The 27,148-nt window shown below is 39.5% G+C and overlaps 2 protein-coding genes across 2 annotated transcripts in view; one reads left to right on the top strand and one right to left on the bottom strand.

Annotated features, from left to right (window-relative positions):
• The window catches only part of polrmt (polymerase (RNA) mitochondrial (DNA directed)), a 30,544-nt gene extending 25,714 nt beyond the window's left edge, over positions 1 to 4,830 (bottom strand). The window contains exons 1-4 of the mRNA XM_079471578.1: positions 4,605 to 4,830; positions 4,210 to 4,308; positions 3,199 to 4,019; positions 2,948 to 3,081 (exon numbers count right to left, since the gene is read on the bottom strand). Coding sequence (XP_079327704.1) covers positions 2,948 to 3,081; positions 3,199 to 4,019; positions 4,210 to 4,308; positions 4,605 to 4,743 — 1,193 coding nt within the window. The 5' untranslated portion in view covers positions 4,744 to 4,830. The remainder of the gene's footprint in view (positions 1 to 2,947; positions 3,082 to 3,198; positions 4,020 to 4,209; positions 4,309 to 4,604) is intronic.
• Positions 4,831 to 9,672: 4,842 nt separating this feature from the next.
• On the top strand, positions 9,673 to 26,791 carry fgf22 (fibroblast growth factor 22). Its single transcript, XM_079470788.1, has 3 exons — positions 9,673 to 10,685; positions 25,160 to 25,263; positions 25,979 to 26,791. The coding sequence occupies exons 1-3, from the start codon at positions 10,334 to 10,336 to the stop codon at positions 26,171 to 26,173; spliced, it is 651 nt and encodes a 216-aa protein (XP_079326914.1). The 5' UTR covers positions 9,673 to 10,333; the 3' UTR covers positions 26,174 to 26,791.
• Positions 26,792 to 27,148: the final 357 nt, after the last annotated feature.

Below are 27,148 nucleotides of genomic sequence, written 5' to 3' on the forward strand. Positions count from 1 at the left end.
GTTCGAAGGCAAAGCGTCATTTGGTCTTTTCTTTAATTTTGAATGACTAAACACGCACCTCACTTCATCATGTCTTCTATTGTTGGTTATTTGACCTTCACGGAGGACACTCAAGACCCTCTTGGTCATCCCAGCACAAAGCTTGAACCCCACTCAAGTTCATTTCCATTGTGGGCTGAATTGCCAAAGTAGGCAAATACTCAAGTCCCTGATAATCCAAATGCAGGGAAAAAACTTATAATGAGAAACCGTCCACGGCTGCAGCACCTGGGATCGTGGCATTGAGACTGGCAGGGTGTCGGAGCGGAATGTCAAATATTTGCATTGACACGGGGAAATTCGCACAGAAGGTTCCTCTCCCTCTAATAGTCGTGTCAGATAGGTCACTGCCATATGTCCAAGAATTACAAATCTGTGGTTACTTAAACCAAGAAAAAGTCAGACAGATGCCCAACGCAGTTGGACCGCTGAGTTTTGTGGAGTAAAGCTGTGTTCCAGTTGTTGACCGAATATAAATTCTATCACTCGGGATGAAAGAAAAAGAGGTGTAGTTGGCACAAATAAAGAAAAGGTGATGATGGCCTTCCTTTAAGGATTTTACAAACATCTAGAACCTTCTACAAACGTGCACTTCTGTTGGCTGTGGTGGTATTATAAAAGAGGATCAATTTAAAGTTCTCAGAGAGCTGATTGAGTTAAAAGTTGCATATGATACATTATATCTTCAAATTTATCTTATTTAAAACACAAAATATCTGCACAAACAGTTAGTGCTTAAATGTGTACAATAACTTTCTTATCGCATCAATTTATCTAGCTAAAACTAATCCAAGCCGCCATTATTAGTCTGAAAGCAATATGATATATGAAACTACAATGCGATTAACAAGCCGGAAATTATTTCAAAGCTATGCAAAATTGGAATATTAAAACATATTCGGCCAACTAAACAAAGTCACGGATTAAACCGCGCCATTGTATTCTATTAACCTCAAGTGATTTCGAAGGCAAGCCAGACAGGGTTATTCCTAAGGCCTGCCTGAAAATGCAGTGATGCCTCAATGGTTTCCAAAGCAACAGGCTCCTTTGGGATGGAACATACAGACACAGGCCATCAGTTCCCTCTAGTGGACGCACAACAAGCTGAATTTATCGAGGTCGGCTGTGAGGCCTTGTGAAAGCGATACTACTCTGAAGAACATTCTCTCTTGGGACAGGTGGACCAACTATACAAGCATATTAATACTGAAGCATTGTTCAATGACTGAGAAAGCCGATTAATGCAAAGACATGCAACTTTTTTTGTATTTCTTTATTTTAACTAAAACAAGGCTTTGACTGATAACCGTAATCCCATTAAACTGTCTCAAGATTCTAATTCCTATAGGAAAATATTTATTAGTCAATGCACGTTTGACAAAACGGTACAATACCACAATTTTAAATTGTTATTTTAAATAAATGTACCGTCCACCCCAACTAAGTTTTCCAGTTTCACTTTTCACACTGACAGCAACTCGCCTCTAAAGCACCCATCTGATCGGGGGTCAGGTAAACCCATCTTCCTACCGACCGATTACTGCGTGGGCATTGCACGACTAGTCAGTTTCGAAAAGGTATTTCTGCGAACAAGAAAAATGAGACTATGAAGAAAAAAATTATCTATGGGGAGTTGGAGAACAATGAGATGGCTAAAAGAAAAGGCTCCTCTTGGGTTTGTGGAAAGATTACTTCCATTGCAGTAGAGTACAGTGTGTTTGCTATCAGCTTACAGTGATCGACCACCCGGCCATCTGCCACATGTGCCATATTGGCTTTAAAGCTGTTACCTTTAGCACTTACTGAAAGCACAAAAACAGGCTAGAAACAACAAGACGGACAACCTTAAAGAAACAGTTCTAACAAAAAATGATGGAACTTTTCCGTATAACAAAAGTGAACAGGGACGGAGGCTGTCACGCTTGAAAACAATCAGAAAGCACCGTAAAAATATTTTCTAACATTTTGACCAATAAACAACCACCCAAAACATCTTAGCAACACCCTATCAACCACGTAAGGCATCCTAGAAATCACGCAAAACATCTTAGCAACAGACCATCAATCACTCAAAGCATCCTAGCAACCACCCAATACTCCTTAGCAACTGAATGACGTAATGCCGTAGTAACCACCAAGAACACCCAAGCATCATTCCACTGAGTCTTGTACAAGAAAGCACTACAAGCGCTTTCGTCAATGTAATAAAACTAATTTTACCAATGTTTTCAAAATATCATAAAATATGAAAATATAATAAAGGTGGCGGGAACAAAGCTTGATCGAGGAGAATAAAAAGCCAAAATAATATTCTGACCTGATTCTGTCAAGGAGCTTGTGTGAATGCAAGGCAGGGGAGAGTCTGTCAAGGGACTGAGTTAATCCTCTGTAATTGAACGACCACAATAAAAATTTCTATTTTTGGAAATGGTCAAGGTGGACCTAGAATATTCATAGCGCCCAATGCTGTATGAGCGGATAATCACATGGAATGAACTCAAAAAGGCGTTTAAATGAGTGCCATCACCAATCTGCATGTTTATCAGTTGGATTTGAATGCTTATATGGAATCTAAATAGAGTGACAATGGCATTGTAGACAATGCAGACTGAAGTCTGGCCGGTGCTGCAACACTGACATCTAGTGACACGTCCTGCAGTTGTGCCACATTGATAAAACCATCAAGAGCTTTTTTACAGTGTGGTTTACAAACAAAAACAAACATTTATGTCATCATACACAGACATAGACCTCCTTAAAACATTAAAGTTTGCCCTGATTTAGCCTCTATATTTTATTGTTACATACAGTTCAATATTAACAAAGGAAACAAGATACAAATCGAAATTAAACCCTTGCGTCAGTGATGACATCATCTGTTGTGACTGAAAACCATTGAAGTGGTCACCTGGAAATGATCAATGATGAGGACTCATCCATGCGGCCCACGCACTCCAGCACCGCACAGTAAGAGGCAACGTTAGGTTTCAGACCTGCTTCTTCAAGAAGAATGAACAGGCGACGGATGTGGTTGATGGAACCCTGCAAAAAAAAAGAAACAAATTAGCTTTACCACTGCCGACTTGAACTGTATTTGCTCTAAATCCTGAACATCTACAACAATTGTCAGAATGTAGATGGCAACAGATGCCTACATACTTTTTTGGCCCACATTCTCATGATGATATTGTAGGCACTGATCGACAGGTGCTTCCGTCTTGACAGGTGTCGGTGATGAGTCAGAAGAAAGTGCTGAGCTCGAGCTACATCGTCAGTAAAAACACACGCCTCCAAGTAACAGCGCACTCTGAGCTGGGGATCTCCATAGCGGTTGCCCTCCTTGTCCTCCAGAAGGTTTTCTGGAGCGCTCTGTGTCTGCTGCTTGTGCTCTTTGTCTAAGTCTAGCTCCTCTTCCTCAGCCATTTCTTTATCGACAGACACTGCTGGTTCTTCCATCTCCAGGACGCTGCCCACTTCACTGCTGGAGATGTTTAAAGCCTTCTCCATTCCTGATAACTTGGAGGCAGAACTTTCTGAGACTCTGGAGACCTTCTGTTTAGACTTTTTCTGGAGGCTTCGTTCTTTACCTTTGGAAGATGTTGCAGCAGGCGCAGGAGGTTTGGAATCATCTACTTGAGTCATTTTCTTACCTGTTGTGATGGTCTTTGTAGATGTAGAAGGAAGCATCAAACTCCCCTTGCTGCTTTTACCTGCAAGTGGCTTATCATGAGTCCGTTGTAAAGTCTGTTTTTTGGGTTGATCCCACTTTTCACGCTTGAGTTTCTCCATCCAGCGACTCGCGTGAGTTTTGAAAGATACGCCACTTTCTGAGGCTCCCTTTTTAGTAGCTGGCGAGTTCTTCTGACTGTTGGTTGGTGACGTTTCCTTTCCTCTTTGCTGGGCTTTGACAAGTTGAACCTTTGAATGTTTGACGTCGACAATGACGTCTGACTGCAGCTGTTGGATTCGGGCCTCTAGAACTATTCGACATATATAGAGACATGTCAGCTTTGAAAACAAATACTTAAATACAAGTCTTATATGATTCATTTCCTCTCTTGTTATACCAGGCTGCAGGCACTTTACTTGACAACGGAAAAAAGTCTATTATTTGTTAAAAATAATCGAAATGAACAAAGGATAAAACAATATAACGAAAAATAAACATACCATCCACCAACTGAGTCTGTTCCCAGAATCTTTTTTTCCCATCCACCTTCTTAGCAACGACCGAATAGTTTCGTTGGAAAACTGGAGCCCGTGGATTGTCTTGAAAAGAAGAGAAATATCAAATACAAAGTTTACAAACCGAAGTGTTTATGGGGCTAGACTACAGAATAAGACATTACAAAGTAGGCGTGTAGGTGATATTTAACATTGTAAACAAAAGTCAAAAACATTTTACGTTCATCCATCTTTGCGACCGACTAACATGTTGCATCTACATAACGTCTTATGCAATAAAACAAACTCACATTTGTAGTGTAGTACCGAAACAAAAAATCAACACTAATGTGATCTGAAGGGCACTACACATGACAGCATGTAACGTTAGATGTTTTTACCTCGCAGTTGCCCACCTCCATTATACCGTATTTTGAGACAAATGCGGCAATAATCCGCATCGAGAAGTCGCATGCACCTGTCGACCGCACAACTACGCGTTAAGCCCTTTGAAAAGGCACACAATGTTAAAAGTGACATGTTGACATGATAGATTCAGCCGCCGCATTGTCGCGTGCAGAAGGCCGCCATGTTGGTTCAGACCCGATTGCAGATAGAGGATACATCGAGGTAGACCTGCTCAAAAGAGCAACGAGCGAATCGACCCAATTTCTTATAGCATGAAACACCATGCCCATGATGATATACCTCTAATCTTAAGTAAACATTAAAAAAACATTTTTAGGGAATGTATTTATTTACGTTAAGGTAAAAGGAATAGCTGTCCGTTAAATGATGTTTGTATATATAGTTATGCGCGTGTTTTTTTTTGTTATTTTGACAATGCATTTACGAAGTGCGTTTATAATAGAGGATTGTAGTAGCCTAAACTGTTGCAGTATTTATTTTAATAAAACTAACATTTAGGTTAGAGACTCTAGATGGCGGTCTTTGCCAAGATCACCTTGGGCGACCTAGCAAGGTCACATCATGCGCGAGCGTCAGTGGTTTTGACAAAGCCACGGGTTTTATCTTTACACACTTGTGTGAGACATTATGTCTTTTTAACTGATCTGATGGATGTGCACACGTCTTTTTAAGTGTGTATTTTAATTATGGAGGCTTTGGTAAACTTACTAAGGTAAATCTAGTCCTGGAACACTTGATAAGTGAATATTTTAGTTGTGATGTTGGCCTTAATAATATAAACATGAATTTGATTTCATTTACTTGTTTATTTATTTGTATTAATCATATTTTCATTTTTGTATTAATGTATTTATTATATTTATTCTTCAACATTAACAGTGTAAAAAACTTTAAACTTCCAACCAGTTCATAAAGTACAAGTTGACTTATATTATGTACTTACTGGATGGGTAGTTGACAAATAAACCATAAATATGTCATTTTGTGTGAGAGCAAAAATAAAGAAAAGAACAATTAAGATAAATCTATGTTATGCTACGTTTGATTATAAATATGAATCATTTAAAATAATACATTATTAACAGTTTGTTTTCAAAATATTTGCTATTTCACACCATAACACACATGTACGGTATATCTTTCAACCATATAGATATGTTAAGAAAGCAATTTTTTTGTATTACCCTTTACCCTTAAGAAGAGTACGGTACAATCAGCTATACGGTCAAAAACGATGTACCTTTGCATTGTCCCCCGCTTCCTTTCAGTGCCTATGATGCCAGTGATCTCAATGAGTGGAGTGTGTGGCTGGTAGGGGTAGATCATAGACTGTCCTCCGCTGTGGTTTACAGGGACTCCTTCTCTAAAAGACCCATTTGATGTTTTAAACTCTCGTGTGACAGTCATTACTGGGTGATCACCTGTCAACAAAAGAAGAGAAGAGAGCAATTCAAGACTCCAGCCAGAACAAGGCTGCCATTCTCTGCAACTCTGATAACCAGACCTCTTTGCACACCTAAAGGAGTGGTGTATTTCTTAGTTTTTGGTCGGAAATGCTGCCGTTTTTAAATGTTCACCTGATCTGACAACGCATTGTGTGACTTGGTGTTGGTAGTAAGTGGTTTTATGATAATTTCTTGGAACATGAAAAATTCTGGAAAGGGGGGGAATCTCACTTCAGATTTAATTCTTATTTTAGTCCTTCAAATATACCAATGCTTGGTGTCATTTACAACCACACAAGTTAAGAATACCCTCGTGCGAGCTGTTTTGAAAAAATCTCTCCACACCTGTCAATAGCAATAATTCACAGTCTTTATGCATAAACGTCTGAAAGATTAACATCCTAGCGGCACTGGTTATAGATCTATGATATAGATTTGCTCGACTTCGCACCGAACATGTGCAACATCTGTAAGCTCTATCTCTGCGATTATCGCGTTCGAGTTTATCTTGAGTGTTGAATGATATGCCCTACAACTTTTTTCGTAAAAAAGTAACAGCGTGTCTTATCCACTTGAATATCAGTCAACTATCCACAAAGGATAAAGACTTCGAATCTGCTAATCAGATAGAATACTAACTTATCGCTGATTTTAGCTACAATGGACAATGGTCACGAAGGAGGAAATGCAAATGGCTTGTTGCAGATTGATCTGTAATTGTGGCGGCAGCAGACAGATCCTGAATTAGAAACGGATGTTTATGTGTGCGACCGCACAGTGTGGCACTCTGGTTATCTTGGCCACCTGCGTCGGAAGAATCTAGCGGGAAGTCATGAGCGTTTAAGAGTATGGTAGCATAACTTTAATGAGCTCATAACTTTTAATCATAACTCTAATAAAGCCATTATATGGTATGATACTACATGATGCGTAGTTGAGAGCAAAAGAGGGAAGGGTGTAGGAGGGGGTGATGAAGGGGTACTGGAGGAGAGTCCGTATGTTAGCAAGAGAGAGAAAACAATTAATAATGGGAGCTATTAGGGGGAGATCAGTGCAAAGAGGGAGGTCGGGTTTCAGGCCCTTTCGGAGAATGTTGATGCCTCATTACTGAGATATTATCTTCATTCATACACTTTCAGAGTTGATGGGAGACCTGCTGGGAAAGATTAGGTTCCTTTTGTCAGTGAGCATCCTACACGGCGCACAGATTTTCTCAGGCCGCAACAGACATGGCATCATGGGAGCTAAGCAAAGGCCCGTTGAAGGCCAGTGATGTGTTGAGTTAAAGATAAAGTTGCCTTTTATGTGAAGTCACGTCAATTAGGGATGCTCCGATATGTACATTTTGGCCGATAACCGTTAATTATTTAACAATAGATATAATGGCTGATATACAGTATCTAAAATATGACATTTTCTGAAACAACAAAAGGCAAAAAGTGGACAACTGCTTTTATTTGAAAACATTCACCGCAGAAATCAAGGTCCATTAGTTCTCTTTTTTCCCCCTGAAAACCATGCACCAAGTCTACACTAGTTAAAGATTCTTCAAATATTTAACTTTTCTAGTATAATGTTTATTTAATAATCAAATTATAGATGTTTTTCCAGAGCAACCCAGGAACTTCTGTCTAACAGTCAGGTCTCAAGACAAAGAATTAAGACGGCAATCGGCTTTAAACAATATGGTTTTGTTCCAACAATTTACACAGTCATCTACATACTGTACCTACATCAACAATGTTTTGCTTATAACTGTAAGCGAATCATCATGACAGAAAGACAGTACTGTACTGAATTTAAACTGTGAGCAGCGTGCGGCTGAAGTTTTTTAAAATACAGAAAAATGATTCATAATTTATCGGCCTATATTTTATTATGTGGATATTGTTAATAAGGCTGGGAATCGATGCTGAGGTTCCGATTCGATTCACAAGCTCTCGATTCGACACACCCGCATCCGCCATGTTTATCAAGCAATGAATGAACGATATGCTCCCTGTGCGACCGCATTTTAAAAACGATGAATCTCTTTTTCTATTTTTTTGCCCAGCCCTAACCGATAACATTAAAAATGACCATTTATTGGCCGATACCAATATGATAATTTATCATGCATCCCTAATGTCAATCAATCAAAAAGGTATTATTAGTATCATTAATTTCATAGACTGAATAATATTACCCTACGTTCATGTGTTTTACTTAGGGACCAACATGTTAGCTCCACATCTGACATTCATATGGGGACAGAGGTTTGTTCTTGATCCCAGGGCACAAACGTCTCACAATGCCCCAAAAGATTCTAATTACCATCATTTTCCAAGGAAGCAGGTTTCATTTCCGGGGTGGTTTGGGTGTGCTGGAGGGGTACAAGATTGCTTTCTTGCATGGACGGGTTCACTTTTAATTCAGCTGGCAAATAACATCCTTGGAATTATTTAGGCTATTTTGTTCCCTTTTCTGAGAAATCCATTTTTAAAGTAGCGAAAAGGTAGGCCAAATGCCATATGTTGGGGTCCACCTCAGTTGGGTCTAATTGGGAGTGATGGATGATGTATGTGACCCAAATTGTTGAGGTTAGTGAGTTGAAGCTTTGAAGTACAGCGGCAGGACACCCAAAGGCCAATATGACCAAGTAGTTGTGAATGACTGCGGGAAGCTGAAATGCTACAGACTGCTGTCTCCACATGCTTTTATAGGCCAAGTATGACTGCTAAAGCTTCAGAGATTTAGTTAACTAGCTACAAAGTGTGAATGACTTTGTCTCTTCCTGGTAAAACGCACACCTCAAGATCATTTTCACCCCCCTGCTCTGCCCCAGGCTGCACAATGCTGGGTCAGAAAGGGATGAACCCAGCCAAAGTTTTTAATAACCTGAAAATGCTTTATATTTGACCCAACGATGGCTGAAAACAACCCAGAATTTTGGGTCGAAACAAATTAAATTACATTTTCGGAGTTATTAGATTACATACATCAAATTACAACCCAACCAAACGGTAGTGTTTGTAGCTTTTTGACCCATTGCTGTATTGAAAATAACCCAGCATTTTCTAGAGTGTAATTTATGTTGGACTTCCAGACGTACCTGGATGATATTTCAGAGACATATTCACCAGGTCAGAAGTGGGATAAAATTATGCATTGGAAAAGCCTATAACTCTCATAAAACCATTACCTATATTTGCCACATACATTTATAATTGTTTTAAGTGGTTCTATAGACTAACTTTAGTTCTCCGCTTTTAAATTTATGTAATTTACTGAATGGCTAACTCCTTCAAAGACAGATCTGTAATAGAACTGGGATGGCAACACCATTTATTTAAGTTCGCCTGCCAAAATAAAGACAGGACATGAAATTGATATGGCTCTGCTTGTGCTACATATATATTTATTCAATACTCTGCATTCCCGACACTGGCACACCAACAGATGATAATTTACCTAAAGGGAATAACACTACAATAAACCAATATTAAAAGTGACATTTAAAGTGATTATGAACAATCCAGGTCCCACCCATCTACTCTCAGTCCCCCAGATGCAAGCCCTGCCCTGAATAAAATGCAGGAAAGAGCTGAGCCACCCCACCAAACAGCAGGCAGACTCCAAGGTACAGAAAGTGAGAGAGAGAAAGACACCCATTTACAGCTTTACTGCCTCGTTCAGTCCGTCAGACTTGCTCTCACTGCCACCTCTATCTTATTCTCTCCTTTTACTTCGTCTTTGATGCGCTCTCTCTCTCTCTCTCTCTCTCTCTCTCTCTCTCTCACACACACACACACACACACACTCATTTAAATACGCTTATTCACTCAACTCATTCACAGGCACAGGTCAGGCAGCCTCACATTTCACCTTGTTCTGCCCCCGGCTGGGAAGACAGAGCCCTGCAAGGTGCAGCCATCACACAGGACACAAACTTCCACAGCTCAATGAAGTTTGATGTTGTCTGAACCCTCAGAGAAGATTGAGATGTTTGTATGGAATGGAATTGCAAAGTTTTGAGTCATCATCCTGAAAAGGAAGACTGGCAGAAGGAGACACCGGCAGCGGATTTCAAGCAATTTCAGCCATCATCTGAAGCCGGTCACATTGTCTACGCTTTGATTGAATGACTCCTGTCAAGGATCTGTTATCCCCTCATCCCATGTTCACGCTTACAGGGTCTTGGTGAGGCAGGTTGCCCAGCGAAGACCAGCATAATGCCGACAACTTTCGCAAGGTGCACATTGGGAGCCTGACCCATCATGTGCAAATGGACACGCACCACTTCTGGTCTCTACAACGACCTCACCTCCGTTGTGTCAGCCCTCCCCGGGTTGTCACTTCAATCTTATCCTTTTCCCCTGGTATGCCTGTCCTTGCTGTTTCTGGCTTGTTCTGCTCTTGGAGGTTGCCCACCTGCGCAGGGGCATGACCCCCTTCAGGCGTTGGCACAGGGCACAAACTGCTCGTGGACTCTGGAACGGCATGCACGCAGCTACAACCACCTAGAGGGTGACGTCCGCCTGCGACGCCTCTATTCCGCCAACAAGTTTTTTCTCTGCATCGACAAAACGCGCAAGGTAGACGGCACCCGTCGGAAGAATTACGCTGACAGTGAGTAGATGCCCATTTCTGTTTACCTACAGAAAGGGAATGGGGCTTATGTTGTAGGCTTTGTTTTATGATCTTGTCATCATGATTTTTATCACTTGACCTTTTATTGAAGTTTTATGATTCTGGATTCCACTATCTCTGCTTGTGTCAGACTTTTTTGTTTGGAGTGTGTGCAAAAGTGTGTGCTAGGTAGGTTGTATGACACCGAAGAAGAGAAGTTGAAGTTCAGATGAAGGTGAAACCCACTTTAAACGTTTTATCGTAGAATGTCACTGTGAGCTATTTGTAAGACTTAATACCAGTTTAAGGTTTGCAATGTATATATGGTCTCAAATTACCCTAAAAGAGGACCGTGTATTTAAGACAACCATCTTGCGTTAGGCACTTTATTTTGATATTATAGTTCCACTTTGAAAAGTGCCAGAACAGAATATGTTTGTGGAGAACATTTTGAAATAGCAGGTGCAGTCGGTCTATACAAAGCTTATGGTCATAAATCGCCCAGATGTGCATGTCATCAAGTTAATCCTATATTCCACATAAAACTGCTCCCAGAATCCCATTGACACTACCTCCCATTGCATTTTTCTGGTACGTTTACATTTATTTTGATCAGATGTGGGTCATACTGTAGAGATCACAGTGGGATGACTTGTGTGTGTGCATTATTGCCACTGTGCAGATTGAACCGTTGCATGACATTATTTCCAGGTCTGTGTCACATCAACTTAGAATGCTTCTGATTGGTAATTTGCTTCACATTTACTTACCATCCTCTCATTTCCTGACTCTGAATTAAGTTCCTTTTTTGCAAAGCGGTCCCTCTCACAGCAAGATATCCTGCATTTATGATATCCCGATACTGCCATTAGGATTCACATTAGTAGAAATATATTAGCTTATTTTTCTCTCTATTCAGTATAAATAAGAAATAGGGCTTCAAAACACAGGTACCAAATGTATAACAGAACTACATCTATGCAAAGTATTTTGACAGCCCTAAGAAAATTTGAACTTAGGACACTTATTGTATATTACTCAAGCCAGCTCTCCAATTCAAAAGCATGCATTGATCATGTTAGTATTACTTTGCCGCTGTCCACTTTGCCCTCTGCTTAGCCCTCTGCGTCCGTCAACACTGCCGCGTTGCCCAAACAGCCCCACTCCCTCTCACTTTTTCCAACTCTCGCTCCCAAACTCTCAGGTGCAAAAACAGTTGGAATTAGTCAACGGGCCCTTGGCTAATTGAGGTAGGAAAATATTGTATCAAAACCCAGCAAAATGCAGACTGGAACAGCTGAGGGGAGAAAAGGGCTTCCATGTGAAGCACTAAAGAGAAGAATGAATGCATGGGGTGAAAATCAAAAGGGGGTGGAAGTTGGACTGGACACAAAAAGTGTACCAGTGTGTTTTAGATATAAAAATATATACAATTACATCAAACAAGATACATTTACTTACGAAACATTAATGTATGAGATATTTTTTACAACATGTATTTTAAACATAATAACATTTTATCCTTTTAATTAGATTTCTGCTCAAACATTGTGGAAAAATCTGTTCATGTATGTTTTTTTTAAAAAGAGCATATGCACTGTTGCTTATAAAGAAAATTGATCCTGTTTTAATATTTATTTAGAGAAATAGGAAAATAAAATATCATTAATGATCGGGCAACACACTCAGTTTCTGCCAATCTCATATTAATCTTGACTACCTATACAGTAATATTAAATACATCGTATCTTCGAAGAGTATTTAGTTTGATCAAATTTATAAATGAGAGATACAGTTGTACGTTTATTTCCGGAAGAACGTGATCTGCTGGAGGCAGGCAGTGGGCCGGAACTACAGCACGCGCACACAACACATCATTGCGTTAATCCCGCATGTACACGCCAATTGCCAACCAAAGAACAAACATATGACTTAGTTTGACTTACCTCGTGCGTTTCATGTCCGGCATCTTTTAGTACTGAGACCGCGCCATCTTTCAGTTTCAAACGATCAACAAATCCAGCGTTATTTCCACCGTTTATGTAACATCCATCCTTCCTTCCTTTGCTCGTCAGTTGACGCGTGAGTGTCATTTCTTTTGCCTTGCCGTGCTTTTCTGGGAGAATTGGAATGGAATTCTTTCATTTTCTTCTGAGGATTCTGTCATAACAATATAAGACATGCTGCTTTTGTCCCAAGTTCTATTTGTTCCGATGCTTATTTCAGATAGCCCTGATTGAGTCAGGACAAAATTAAGAACCCTGGAGGAAATGGCTCGCAAAATTGTGCGAACGGTTTTGAAGCTTAACTAAAAACAAACTAGCTTTGAAAACCTTAGTCTGGCTCTAATTATTTTTTCTCCATGAGCTGGCACTTCAGGATTTTCATTATATTGATGCCAATTGACTTAAATTGGACTTATTCACAGCTATACCTGCTTTTTTGTCAAATCATCTTTAAAAAAACATTAAGACTGCAGTACTATCTACAGCACCAGCCACGACTTGATACTGTATCTGCAGTGGGTTTGGGAATGAGAAAACAAATACATCTTAACCCAGTATTTTCTGTGAATCCCACTGTAGGATTTTGCCAAGCCCAGTTTGTTTACTTTTTCACTTTTAATGTTGTAGGTATTTCTAAAACTTTGCTGGCAGACACAACCAGCTTAGCTCTTTTTTCCCTTAACATTAGGCTTTGAACAGAATGCCGTTGAAGTCTTGGGCGTATGCGGTTGAGGACATCAAATGCTTGACTTGAGTCCAGGCAACAACATGGCGCTTAAGGAAATAGAGTCATGCGACAGGGATAATCAGAAAAGTCACATTTGCTAAAATATAGCCACTTTGCAGTTTGCCAGGCCTTTTCCTCCATCTCCCATTTTCTTTCGCTCTCCTTCTTCCATCTCGCCTGTATTTACAAGAGTTGTGTCATGTTTACCAAGTTTCCCCTCGCATTTGTGCATCTCACTTCAGATGTTACCATTTTACCTTTGCCGTGATTTCATAGGTGTGTTGAGCTTGGACCCGAGTCACGGGAAGAAAATCATCCACCCGTTCTGAATATATCGTGGAATTATTTAAAACATATTTCAAAAAGCGAGACTGTCAGTCCATGAACGCCTGTAGTGGCCACAGAGGAGAGATTGTGTGCGACTGAAAGTTGGCGTGTAAACCCACGTAGAATCATGGGAGTTGAACATGAATTCACATAATGTCATATTCATCACTGAAGCCCCATATCAGCTCAGCTCTTTTAGTTGTTACATGCCAGTTTCATAGAATTAAATATGTTTTAAATAACTATTTTTGCTACAACTCACTTATTAAACACATGTATCAAAATTTCAGAATGCTGAATTTAGAAAAGGGATTAAAGGATTGTCTTGACTGTCATCCACAAGTTTCAAAGTTGGATGGTATTGTCAAATTCTTGTCTACCTTAAACAAACATGCTAAGGTTAACTGAAAGAGAGAGGTTATACTCTACTTTCATAAGTGTCTAAGTGATCCTGGTCTGTGTGACAGTTGGAGCGGTAAGGGCACATGGGTGCTAGGTGATTCCAGACGCTTCTGGAAAGTCTAGGAATGTTGCTTACATTTAGCCTGTGGGGGCCTCTTGGAGGTTTTGGTGCCAGGAAAAAAGAAAACCTGACAAATCCATCCTTTTTAATCCTTCCGATGGACAGTGGTACAGAGTATATAAAGAAAATGCTGGAAGTCCTCTTCCCAGGTGTTCGGTCTCTGGGAAAGTAAAAAAGACACAAATTGACAAACATCCTAAGAGAGAAACCCGCAAATTGCCTTAACTTTGGTACCTCTTCTCTTTCAACGAGTTGAAATGTCATTGACGGTTACCTCGCAGCTCATGTTATTTCATCCTTATTCGTAGTTTGGGGTTCACTACTGGGGTAAATAAACTAACCCGCTCTTACTTTTGTCATACTCAAGTCATTAAACTTCAAATGTCAATTTAGATGAGATGGTGACAAAAACAACCACAACTACTGACTACATAAAGCAGTATCGACTCTTTTTGTATATCGTCTCTGGCCTTCCAAAACATCGGATGTCCAAATTCACATGTTTCTCAAACTTGAGGGCCCCAAGATAGATCCAGGGGGGCCACATTTTTTGTTGCATTTAATGAATTATAATGAATCATATAAGAGTATATGAAATAAACAGCAGAAAAATAAAACCACCAACGAAATGTATTGATGTTCCAGCATTGTCTAACTGAAAATGTTTTAGTTTCAGAAAGATTCTCAGTGTAAGATTCTAAGTTCAAGGAGGGGGGCCTTACAATAAAAAAGTTTGAGAATCGTCTTGACACGGTGACAAACATAAAGAGTGACTTATAAATAACGATTTGGCAAATAAAATAAACAAAATATACAAGATTCGAGAAGGAGAGTAGCGATATTTACATGTAAACGTATAGATTGAGTACTCTTTTTGCCCACTAGTGCATTTATCCATGGACAGACTCACAGTTTAGCAGGTATCGCTCTACTTACGTAATGTTTTAAGAAAATTGACACTGAGGCCTGAATGAGAAGTCATTAGTTATAATTATTATTATTCTAACCTTTTGCGAGGGACGTAAAACAAGTATTAATTAGATCAGTTGGGAACCCAAAGCTTGGCTCGCTCATGGAGCTCCATATGCTGACTTACATCTGCCAAAGGCAACATGGTCCACCTCTCTCAGCTCGAAGGGCGAAATTAAACAGACAGACAGACTCGGTCTCATTGTGACCAGGTTCAGGAACTGGGCAGTGGCGACTTGAAGCACTCTCACGGGATTTTAGCTGCTCTGAATTGACCTTTTGATTACAGCTGTTCACCCTCAAGCTTGGCTTGACACGGACAGTGTATCTTGTAGACTCGAATAATATTGGCCTCTGAGCGACTGTTAGGGGATTCCTCGTATACATTAATGACATTTGGGGATTAACACACTAATCGGCTGTCTATTATAATGTGGCTGACATTTTGGGATAAGTACCAAAAGTAGAAACAGGCTTATTACACTCATTTTTCATAGTCTGGAATGAGACTCCCTTTGGATTTCTTTGCAAAGGTTATTGTATTTATTAGTGCCTTTTATACTTTCATTCACGGTATTCATCATTTAAAAGGATACATCAGTCAATAAAAGTGAGCCCATGATGTTAAATCTCTAATCCGGCCTTGAATCTACAGCTCCTTAAAATATTGCACGATAAGAATGTGACACACCCAGTGTGATACATTTCTATTGGGATTTCACTGTGACACAGCTGACTGAATTGTAAAAAGAGCAATAAAAGTCTTACTCTGTCACTGAAGTCAGTTCCACCCTGTTGTACCTTTATCGGCCTGAGATTTGGATCCTTAAAGGGATAGTTCAGGCAAAAATTTAAAGTCTGTCATAATTTACTTATTTTGTTCAAACCTGTGTTTCTTTTCTGTACCAACGTTCTTCAAAATATCTTCTTTTGAGTTGACATGAGGGTGAGTAAATGATAAAAGGATTTTTATTTTTGAGTTAACTCTCACTTTCAGGCAACACATGCTGTTATAGAACTTTGATCACTTCAAATACAAAAACTATGTTAGATGTGATTAAGACGCATTCGTTTTATAGTCTGTTGTAGGGCAATGACTATTAATTTGGCATGAACATTTTTAACACGTCTTTTGGAAGTGTGTTTCACAGTGTCTGGCAGACGTAATTATAGTTAGAAAACAACTTGTATGAAACAGTTATACAAATAGAGTATTTCTTCTGTTGACCACAACAAAAAAAAATTGTTAGCAATTTTCATTATCATTGCACAAAAATATTTATTGTTCTGTCGAGCAAATAATAAGATATGTTGAGGAATGTAGGAAAGCAAATAGGTTTGAAGCATCTTTTACTGCCATTTTAGTTTTTTCTACTTTGGTAGTCAATGATGTCCCAGAACTGAAAATTGCTAACATTCTTCCAAATATCTTCCTTTGTTTTCAGCAGAAGAAAGTGGTTCATACAGAACTTGAGGGTGAGTAAATGATGACTGAATTTCCTTTTTGGTCTCTTAACAAATCATCAGTCAGTCGTGACAACAAAAACAGGTGGGTCTCTCTGACGGTTAGCCAAGTGAACTCAATATTTCAACAGCTTTATCTCACCTAAAGAAATAAAGTAATTATGATCCGATGAAATATGCTGTCCCGACGTGACATGCAAGGACATTGTCATCGTCATCATGTAGGAACCGACCCATAAATGGTGCAAACTGGATGTGTTTGCTTACAAGGACATTTATTGATTGTTGTTACTGTACTGACAAGCTTTTTGATTATAGGGATTGTTTGTCAAATACATTATAAGGTACATTTATAAGCAGTTGGACAGTCTGAACTTTGACATTGAAAGAAAAGCACACCTCAGCTGTCTACTGGTAAAACGTAGAGTTCATTGGCTGATGCTAAACCTCTTGAAGTTAACTTTTTTGATACACCTGCCAAAAAATGTATCATTATAAATGTATATAAAACCATTCAATTACATCCTTTATAAAGAAACCGGACGATTTTTTATTAACTAGCCCAAGCCAACTTTTACTCTCATTTGGCGCATGTTTATTTTGGACCCCGGCTTTAACTCTTCGCTCTGCTCATTTCGGTTGCAAAGTTTCAGGTGAGCCGGCTTGAGTGGACAAGGGCCAGAAATCCCCTGTGGAGGATAATGTTAAGGTCAAGGCCTCTCTAGCTGAGTGATTTGACAGATATGACGAAAACCTGATGGCCCCATTGTGCCACCTGTCAGCTTCCTGTTCGCTCCGTCTCATTTCAGTGCTTTGAAATGCACAGCCAGCTCCAGCCATAGAAAACGTCGCTTTGGATTGACCAAGTGGAACTCCTCGTTTATGCTCGGTCACCCCTGTTTTAAATCCCGTCTCCTCTGTTGCCACTGCAACACAACCTTTGCAGCTCAGATGCTATTTTTAGGTGGTTTAGATAAGGAGAGAAGAACTGGTGACGTAATTGATTTATGCGCTAGATTAAGGTAATTGCCGTTGTTGTGTGTGACAGGGAATTAAGACCCCCAGACTCTCCGGATAGAATCTGGATAATGTGGTTTAGAGATGAGGTAGAAGTACCACACATAGGATGACACTCTTGTCCCCTAGCTTGTTTTAGTCAGAACAACTCTTTCTACATCTTGGCAGGCAAACGGATCTCTTCACATACAACTCGGTGCAATTAACCTCCTCGCAACAATGACCTCAGTCTTAATCCCCAGGCTTTTGATAGTCCTGGGTGTGGAACACAACAGAAGCCTCGAGTCACAAAGTAGCCCTTGAATCAGCTTTTAACTATCTGTTCAGGCCATTAACAGCTAGCAGCTTACTGGCAAAGGAAGTGATGCGTGATTTGGAGGCACTGCTGCACACCCTTCTTCATGATTAAAGAAAACCCCATTTATGGGGGTCTGCTTTATATCCGTGCCACCTCTCTCATTTAAGTACCTCACGAGGACAGACACCAGATCGTGTCCTTGTTAACCTCTAGCACCTCGGCGGTCCTCGCGGCGGAGCAAAGGGGATTCTAGGCTTTTAGATTGAGGAAGCTTAGCATTCAACCTTAAAATGAGCTGATGGCTCCAAGGAACATGCGATATGCTACAAGTTCAAATCTCTCTTGACTGATTTAAAAGAATAGAAGCTAATGCAATGCACTCGACATCAACCTTTTAGTTTCAGTGTGATGGAAATAATATTAGCAAGGTTTCAAATAAATTTTTTAACATGCACGTCCAAACATATTGAATAAAGCGTTTGAGTAAATCTGAAATAACAATTGATTTTAAGCTGATAACTACACTCAATTTAACAGAACAAACCTGAGGTGTTTATGTTTAGGTGTTTAAAAAAAATGCTAGGTAGTATTCAGTGAGCAGAAAGCTAGCTAGTACTTAATTGGATACATAGCCAAAGCATTTGAAGACTAAAAGTGACTTGTGATAAGCTTATGAAGTAAACATGTCCAAAGTGTCTCACTTTACTATTCTTTGAACTATACAGTGGGTGAACTGGACATTCTGGAATCTTGTTTTAGGGCTTGATGATGTCATGTGGCCTCTGACCCTGGGTCCATTGACTCTGGAAGTGGCCTATTTATCTGGGACAGTAATGGACTAATTAAAGACTTCCTCTGTCTTGTGAGAATCTGTCTTTCCTTGACTACTGGGCAGGGGTGGGACTCTTATCTCTAAACTCTCTTTCTATAGAATCTAGAGGAATTTAAAACTACAGTTATACAATATATATAATAACATAATAAAATAGATAAAAATAGCTAAACTAGTCTAATCTATACCCAGTATTGCTTTAAATCAAAAACCTAAGATTTGGAGAATTTGTAATGTGAATAATTCAACGGTAAATCCATATTTGATAGATAGCAGAGTGCATCCTACAGTATGTTATCAGTTTAGTCTACATCATTTTAGTTTAGAAAAGATTCATACGTATGAGTCACAAACCTATGCACCATCAACACACATTGCCCACCACGAAACCTTTATATGAGAACGAAGCCTGTAAATTTAGACAAGGCAGACAAGCAGACAGAGACATGACTCTCTTTGTCCCCATATGACCTGTGCTCTCCTCCATGGCCTCTGTGCCTCTCACCTGGACCGTCTCTCTGTGTGCGGGGGGTAACGGGATACCTGTCACTGGCTCTTATGGCCTCTGAAGGACCCGGCTAATCCCCAGAGCTTGCATTCAGCGAGCCATAAAGGCAGAATGAGGCCACGGGCAGGCCCCTGAAACTTTAACAGCTCTGAATTGTGCAAAATGGAACGTCACCCAAGTGTGCTGTCCTGGCGAATGAGTGTGATAATGCACTCTCAACTGAACAGATGGGTCTTAATGCTCGAGGTTCACATTTACAGGCTCGCCACTGTAGTAGCTTTTGGACTTTGTCGGCTTTGACAAATCACAAGCAAATTTCAAAAGATTATTAGATGAAAAATTGTGTGAATTAAAAACCTGTTTGTATTGAAACTCATCAGTTTTGTTGTTTAATATGAAGAATAAAAATGTTGGGTTATTTTCAACCCAGTGTTGGGTCAACAAAGGACAAACTCAAACGTTGGGTTAAGTTAACCCAGAATTTTGGGTTGAAACAACCCAGCATAGGTTAATTTACAACCCAACGGCTAGATTCATCCCTTTTGCACTGGATTGAAAATAGCCCAGTCTACGAAGAAAATACCAATATCTGTACTGTAGTTACTGTTAAACTGTAGTTTTCCCACCATGACCCTTTGTTACATGGAATATGGTTTTTTTCTTTCACTTAGTTTAGCTTGAACGAATATGACATATGGCTTAAAACTTGAGCTCTATGTAATACAGGGTGAGAGGTAAAGACCAAGTCTAAAACAGATGTTTCAGATTAAAGCCAATAGACATTGAGACAATGAGACTGGACAGTAAATGCTTGGGCAAGTTATTTAACTTCAACACATGTCATATGAAAGTAAAAAGAATCCACTTTTATTAAAATGTGGTGCAGATTTTATCACGTTTATGTGAACTGTTCAGTCCTAAACTGTGTTTATGTTATCGGAAATAATATTGTTCATATTATGCTGCAGCACATCAACAAAGTATATGTGTGATGATAAATAATTACATCGGATTTCACAATCTTGAGGAATCCCTTAAAAAGGTTGGGTCTTGTGTATTTCAGTAATTGCATCAAAGCCACAAGGCATCTTGCTGAGGCTTACTATTGCCGAAAAATCTATTTAACGACCAATTTAATCGTGAAAAAGAGCATGTTTACCTCACACGCAGCCCTCTAGTGCAATGGATAGCAGACTAATAGGATGAGAAAGACTGATGTTATCAAAGAGCAGCGTAGTTGTACACAACCACCCCGGCCCCTGGAGATGGCAAGAATGTGGGAACGAAATGAGAAATCAGGCCAGGCAGAGTACTGCCAGAGCGACGTCCTTTCTTTACAACTTTACTGAAATGCAAAAAAACATCAAAAACTATAGTGAATGTATTGCATTATACAATAACATACTGTCAACAACTAGCAAATCTACCAAATTGTTTTGTAATATGACAATAGCTTTTTTAAAATCTTTTTCTAACAAGGAGTGTAGCTTAGAATAGAATAACAGAATTGTCATTTCATGATTTATTCACCCTCATGTCATTCCAAACCTGTGTGACTTTCTTTCTTCAGCAGAACACAAAAGAAGATATTTTGAAGACCGTTGGTAAGCAAATAACATTGACCCCCATTGACTTCCATTGTTTGAACACAATACAGCGGAGACATTTCTCAAAATATCTTCTTTTGTTTTCCACAGTAGAAAAAGTCATATGCAGGTTCTGAAATACATAAGGGGGCTTAGCCAACTTTGCATAGTGAGCAGCCATTTTGTTTTCCATGCATGTCTTTATAGATGTTAATAATACGCGGTATTATAAACATCTTAGCTGTTCACATTCATTACATCAATAACAACCGTAAGTCACGTTAATTGGCGTGTAGGGTCTCGTGGGATCAATGACATGAGAATCATTCAAACTGGATGAATGACTTACATCATTCGAATAACAAAACCCGAAGCCAAGCCGGAAAGCTGCATCAAATGCTGGCGCACGATCAGGTGACATAAGTATGAAAGGAGAGTATCGCTAAGGTTACGTGGTCATTTTCACAATCCCACCTTATGTGTGTGCTGCATAAGGATGCAAACAGTGTTTTCCAGTGCGGGTACAGATGACATGTGTCATAGCCTTATGGCTTTAATGAATAAACCATCCCCACCTTTGGAGACCTCGGTTATGATGCATAACCAGAAATTCAGACCAGAGCTCCACAGTTGGCCGCGGGCTCTGCTCTTTGGAATGCTCCCTGGATCGTTCGGCTGTTAATAAGCTCGTAAATTTCATAAGCCTGCACACAGGTGAGGGTGTTTGACCACACATGGACTTGACCGTGAGCCTTGTCATAAAACGTTCAATGGCATTAGGTTCAATTTGGGAAGTAAAAATTCAAAAGAAACATCAATTTATGGATAAAAATCATTATGAAGTTAACATACAGACGAATTCAAAATGAAATAACCCCAGTTGTACTTATAGTAAGAATATGGAAGATACCGAAAGGAGGTTTTGTTTTTCATAGTTTAAGTGAACTTGCTATGCCCACAACAAAATGTGTTACTGTAATTTTGAAGTTGCAATACATTTTTACTGTAATATTTCGCTGCTGGGCTTCTGAAACCACATCTCCACATTTCATGATTTTTATTAGTCACCCTTTATATTTGTCACTAGGTTTTGAAAACATCTAACCAATATAAGTATTAAAAAGTGCTTGTTAACTTCAACAACACAGTATTTAATCATGTACAAAGTTCAGCAAACGAATTCAGACATCCAAGGTTTCGGTAGGACAGTGTCCTTAATGTGAGGTAGAGTGTGTACCTCAAATGTACAGAAGGTGATCGAACACTGCATTCCCAATGTACAGCGTAAGGCGAATGGGATTTTTAGGATAATGTGGTCAAAAAGTAGGCAGAGGGCTTATACCACTTGAAACTCAAGCTGTATAAAATGGGGGTTACAGGGTTGGGCTTATTTGAATGCTCACCACACACATAGGCCTGGAGTTCAGTGCCCTCAAAAGCGTCTAGGAGGGGTCCAATCTGATCAAAGGTGCTGGTCACGGCTATTAGGCACAGCAATAAGGACCCTCCGTGAAAAGGTTGCCATTTGAAAAGGTTGCAGAAAAAGAAAAGAAAGAATACGGAAAAAAAACAACATCAAAACCCTCTACGTTTAAAGAAAAAAGCTAAATTTGAAAAGGTACGTCAATCAACTATAAGCACCCGGCCAGGGACAAGAGATTCCCAGGCCTTCTCCTGAAAGGGCGTCAGGCCAGAGAGGGCTACTAGAGGGGGCGACCTGGGAATTTAAAGACCCTCTTTAAAAAGCACAGAAACTTAGCTCCATCTTTCAGTCCGTCTCCCCCTCCCTCACTTTTAATTGATGTGGGCGGATCTCTCCTCGCTGCGACAAAAGCTGGGTCATTATTTAAGAGCTTGTCAGCTTCCAAATCTCAGGTAGGTAACAAAAGCCTATTGGGAGCAAAGGGGCAGTTGAAGGAAACATGATTTTAGGAACCTCCTGACATCCACCCTGGTTCTCCTTATTTCCAGAATTGACATCCCGGCCTCTCCTCCTTCTCACCTAACGATGATTCCAACAAAGGAATCATTTTAAGAGCTTATGCTTTTTTAAGATTTGCTTTCAATGTTAAAAAGGCCAAATGATCTGAAGGTGGGCTGACTTCCAAGAAGTAAAGGCTGGGAGATTAGCGCCAAAACTGAAAGAGTAAAGACCATGTGAAGTGCTTTTAGAAGTTACATTTGAGATGGAGAGAATGGCTAGACTTCACTTGCCGACGTCTGTGGAAACTTGGATTTTGCTTATCCATTGCAAGTCCATTGTAAATATTAATGAGTGAAACTCAAACAAGCAAAGATGTAACAATCATTTTAAATATGTAATAGTATTGAGTGCTTCTTAAATTGTGATTTGTGCAAATTGTTGGACTTTACTACAACCACATTTTTATTGTGCTCAACCGGACATTTCCTCAAAATATTGAATACCTTGTGCACTCCTGAGACTGTGAGTTCACTTAATATCCTATAATACAACTTAATATCCTAGAATACAAGTTCACATAATACAAGAACTCAAAAGATTAAGAGAACATGGACTTTCTAAAAAAAACATTAAAAACTGCCTAAATAGAAGAAAAGCATCTTTCTTTTTCAATATGGAAACCTGGCAGGCTTCAGAACCTATTAAAAATTAAAATTAGATACTGGAAATGTTCATTTGACTGGACCGTTCCTCATAAACTCAATGTGAGCTCCAGGCATTCGGGAGACAGGTCGGATGTCTTACCAGATATTGGGCTTTAAAACAATCTTATAGTGTGTTTTTTTTACAGATTTTGTTCAGCAAGTATCCACAAGGCTGCAAAAACAGTCAATGGGGTGGTTTCACAGACAGGGATGAGCTAAAACCAGGGCATATTTTATCATTTATGACATGAGATGTCTTTGTCAGTGAAAGTTATTTTTGATCAAGACGTCTCCAACATGTAAGTTAGTCTGGGACTTGGTTTAAGCCCTGTCCGGGAAACCACCCCTGTTTGAAATGATAGAAACAGCTCCACCTGCTCATACCTAACTGAGGGTTATTACAGTCACGGCTGAAGAGAGAACCGAAAATCCAGACCTAAGTTCTTTCGCCTGACACCTGCAATGCATGTGTTCAGCTGAACCCACATCCTGCGGTTCCTGTGTTTTCTGTCTTCATTTCCCAACTGGCGCTTGGTCAACATCTCATTCAGCACCTCGATGTGTTACTGTGTTTACAGTCGTCCTCCAAAGCCAACAGCTGATTTGTCTGCACCGTTTCCCTGTGCAGTATTATAGAGAGGCACCTAGCTGTCTATTTTCTAAGGTTTTAGAAGCTTAAAAGTCACAGATGCTCTTGACAGATAATGTTGAACGTCAGCGTCATTCCTTATTGGATTTGCACTGCAACAATGAATTACTTAAGAGTTTTAAGTGCGTATTAAAAACTCTGTAAGTTTTCCCGTAAAATACCAGACTTGTTTTTAAAGGATGTATCTTAAATAAAAGTGTATTTTGGCTTACTTTCACTAGCACATTTTCCTCTTTTTTTTAAAAGTGAAATCAAGTGAAACTCCTCCAGTGCATTTTTCCAAGATTTATTCTCCGAAAACAAGTCTGAATATCTTAGTGTTGCTTCTCCTGCAGAAATGTTTTCTTGTTTTGAAGATTTCTACATTTCTTTTCATATTTCTATTGCCTTTAGAGCTGTCAAACGATTAGTCCCGATTAATCACATCCTTAATAAAAGTTTGTGTTAAAATAATCATATTTTTTCATTTATAACCACAAACATATACATAAATATAAATTAAATATTTAAATGTATTTATTTATATTCACCAATAATTGAAATGATATATAAATGTTTATTGATTAATATAATTGTTGTTTTTATTGAATATATGCATGTATGTGTATGGTGACAAATACAAAATTAATATGCACAGCACACATATTATGTAAACACAAACTTTTATTTATTGCGATTGATCGTTTGACAGCCCTGCTTTACTACATTATATCTCGAAATGGCAAACAACTTGGCTCCAAGGAAACCCAATGTCTAAAACTAGGTTGTGCTTGATGATCTCACAAAAAACATAATTCAAAATGGCCTGTTGTATGTAGCATCATGTTTTTTTCTCTTGTCCCGGGAAAATAAAATCCAATCATTAATGATAGGACGGCTTTTGATAGAGAACACCCACCTTCCTAAACTAGACTTATGTTCCTTGTTTTCCGCTCCTCAGGTCTGATGGAAATCCGATCCGTCAGTGTGGGAGTTGTCGCCATCAAATCTGTCAGCACCGGTCTGTACCTCGCCATGTCCAAAAAAGGCACGCTCTTCGGATCGGTAGGTACATCCCAGAACAAGCCCGGAGGGAACGAAATAAAAGATATAATTATGAGATAAATCTTTACAATTGCAAAGACTTCTATTCTAACAATAAGTGAGGAATCATCATTATTAAATAAGATTTGGCAGTTTTATGTAATCATTTAACTCAACGCGTGTCCGCTGCGGTTTACTGTTCTCATGAAGTTAGTGCGTGCCATCAGACAGTTGTTTGTGGCTTGTTGTTTGACGCCTATTTGCATGGTGTCTGAGTGCTTTAACTGCTCTCGGAGAAATCTCAATCTGGCAATCTGTCACCCGGACATGATAAAATGACTTGCAGATGGCCATATCTTTCCTCCGATCCCCAGAGTAAACATGACAGACCTCGGGAATAGCTCAAGGCCAAAGCACCCTTCGCTTCAAACCCTCGCAGAATTACGCAGAAATGAATATTAGTCACATTTACTCATTCCAAGCGATCTTATCAGACTGCACGCTCATCCAAGAAAGCTGACTCAGTCCGGACCATCTTTCCCATTTTGAAGTTTCAAAGATTGAATCTTCACAGATGAGATCACTTTAGTATCTCCTGAACTAAAAAAATGAGATTAAACGGAGAGCAAAATGCGTTAAGACCTCTGCAACATGGAATGACTTCGAAGGCTTTAATATTGTTTTGTTCAACAGAATTTGTATTTCTCACCTTCACTCTTCATTTGACTCGCCGCAGGTTAGATACAACCCCAGCTGCAAGTTTAAGGAACGGATCGAGGAGAACGGCTACAACACTTACGCCTCCCTGCGCTGGAAACACAAGGGCAGGCAGATGTTCGTCTCGCTCAACGGAAGAGGAAAACCGCGGAGAGGACACAAAGCTAGACGAAGACATCCATCCACTCATTTCCTCCCTATGCTCCCCACGTGACTGGACTCTCATGTAGAGCAATGCATGGACATCATCATTTAAAGTCCTCCCAACAAATGGAAATATTAGGGACTTGATAGTTATGAAGCTGGTATTGTCACATGATACATTAACTTATTCCTCAGCTTAAGGCCCAGTACAGTTTTAATGTTCTGTACATACAGGTTATGTATTAATGTTATTGTTGAGTTAACACAGCATTTACTGCATCCGTCTGTACACTTGTTATGACGTTCAGACTTCTAAAATACTGAAACGCGACTACAAGGAATTGGATTGATGTGAAAATGTCATTTTAAATTATGTAACGTTTTATTGAAAAGAATGAACAATGTAAGGTTAAACCTGACAACTGATTTCCAATCTTTGTATCAACACGGAAATCATAAGACATTAAAATCATCTGCTTTCACATTTCAACATCAAAATCGGAGAAAAGAAATGGGTTCCATAGCTCTGACATGCACATAGATCCAGTGCTTAATTCACCATTTAGCAAAACAGACTTCCTGTAACGTTCGGATTATACGCCTGTCTTACTATGTCACATTAACATACCTTCTTCTCTCGACCTGTCGCAGAATAGAACATTTAATATATTTCAACCCTTCAAACCCCTCTGTTTGGTTTGTGATGTTTTTGTCTGTATTCTTCGAAACCACAGTCTGGTCCACATATATGAAAACCTGGCTTCATCCACGTGCCACCGACCGCAACAGCATGTTCTGCCTACTAATGATGAGCAACACCTGCTAAGTGGTTAGCCGTGGCAGAAAGACGTCCAAAAAAGCCACGCTAATGCAACTCCGAGTCCATTTACACCCCTGCTTTCCTGGCTGTTCTACGAACATCTCGCCAGTTAGTCAAAAGATTGAAGGAACATAGGATTTTATTCACAGAGTAAAATGTTTTAGCTACACGTGTTTAAACAGAGTGATGAATGGGGTATTTGAAGATACAGTATGTACAGTGTGT

The sequence above is a fragment of the Barbatula barbatula genome, assembly GCF_947034865.1.
Source record: "Barbatula barbatula genome assembly, chromosome: 13".
Lineage (NCBI taxonomy): Eukaryota > Metazoa > Chordata > Actinopteri > Cypriniformes > Nemacheilidae > Barbatula > Barbatula barbatula.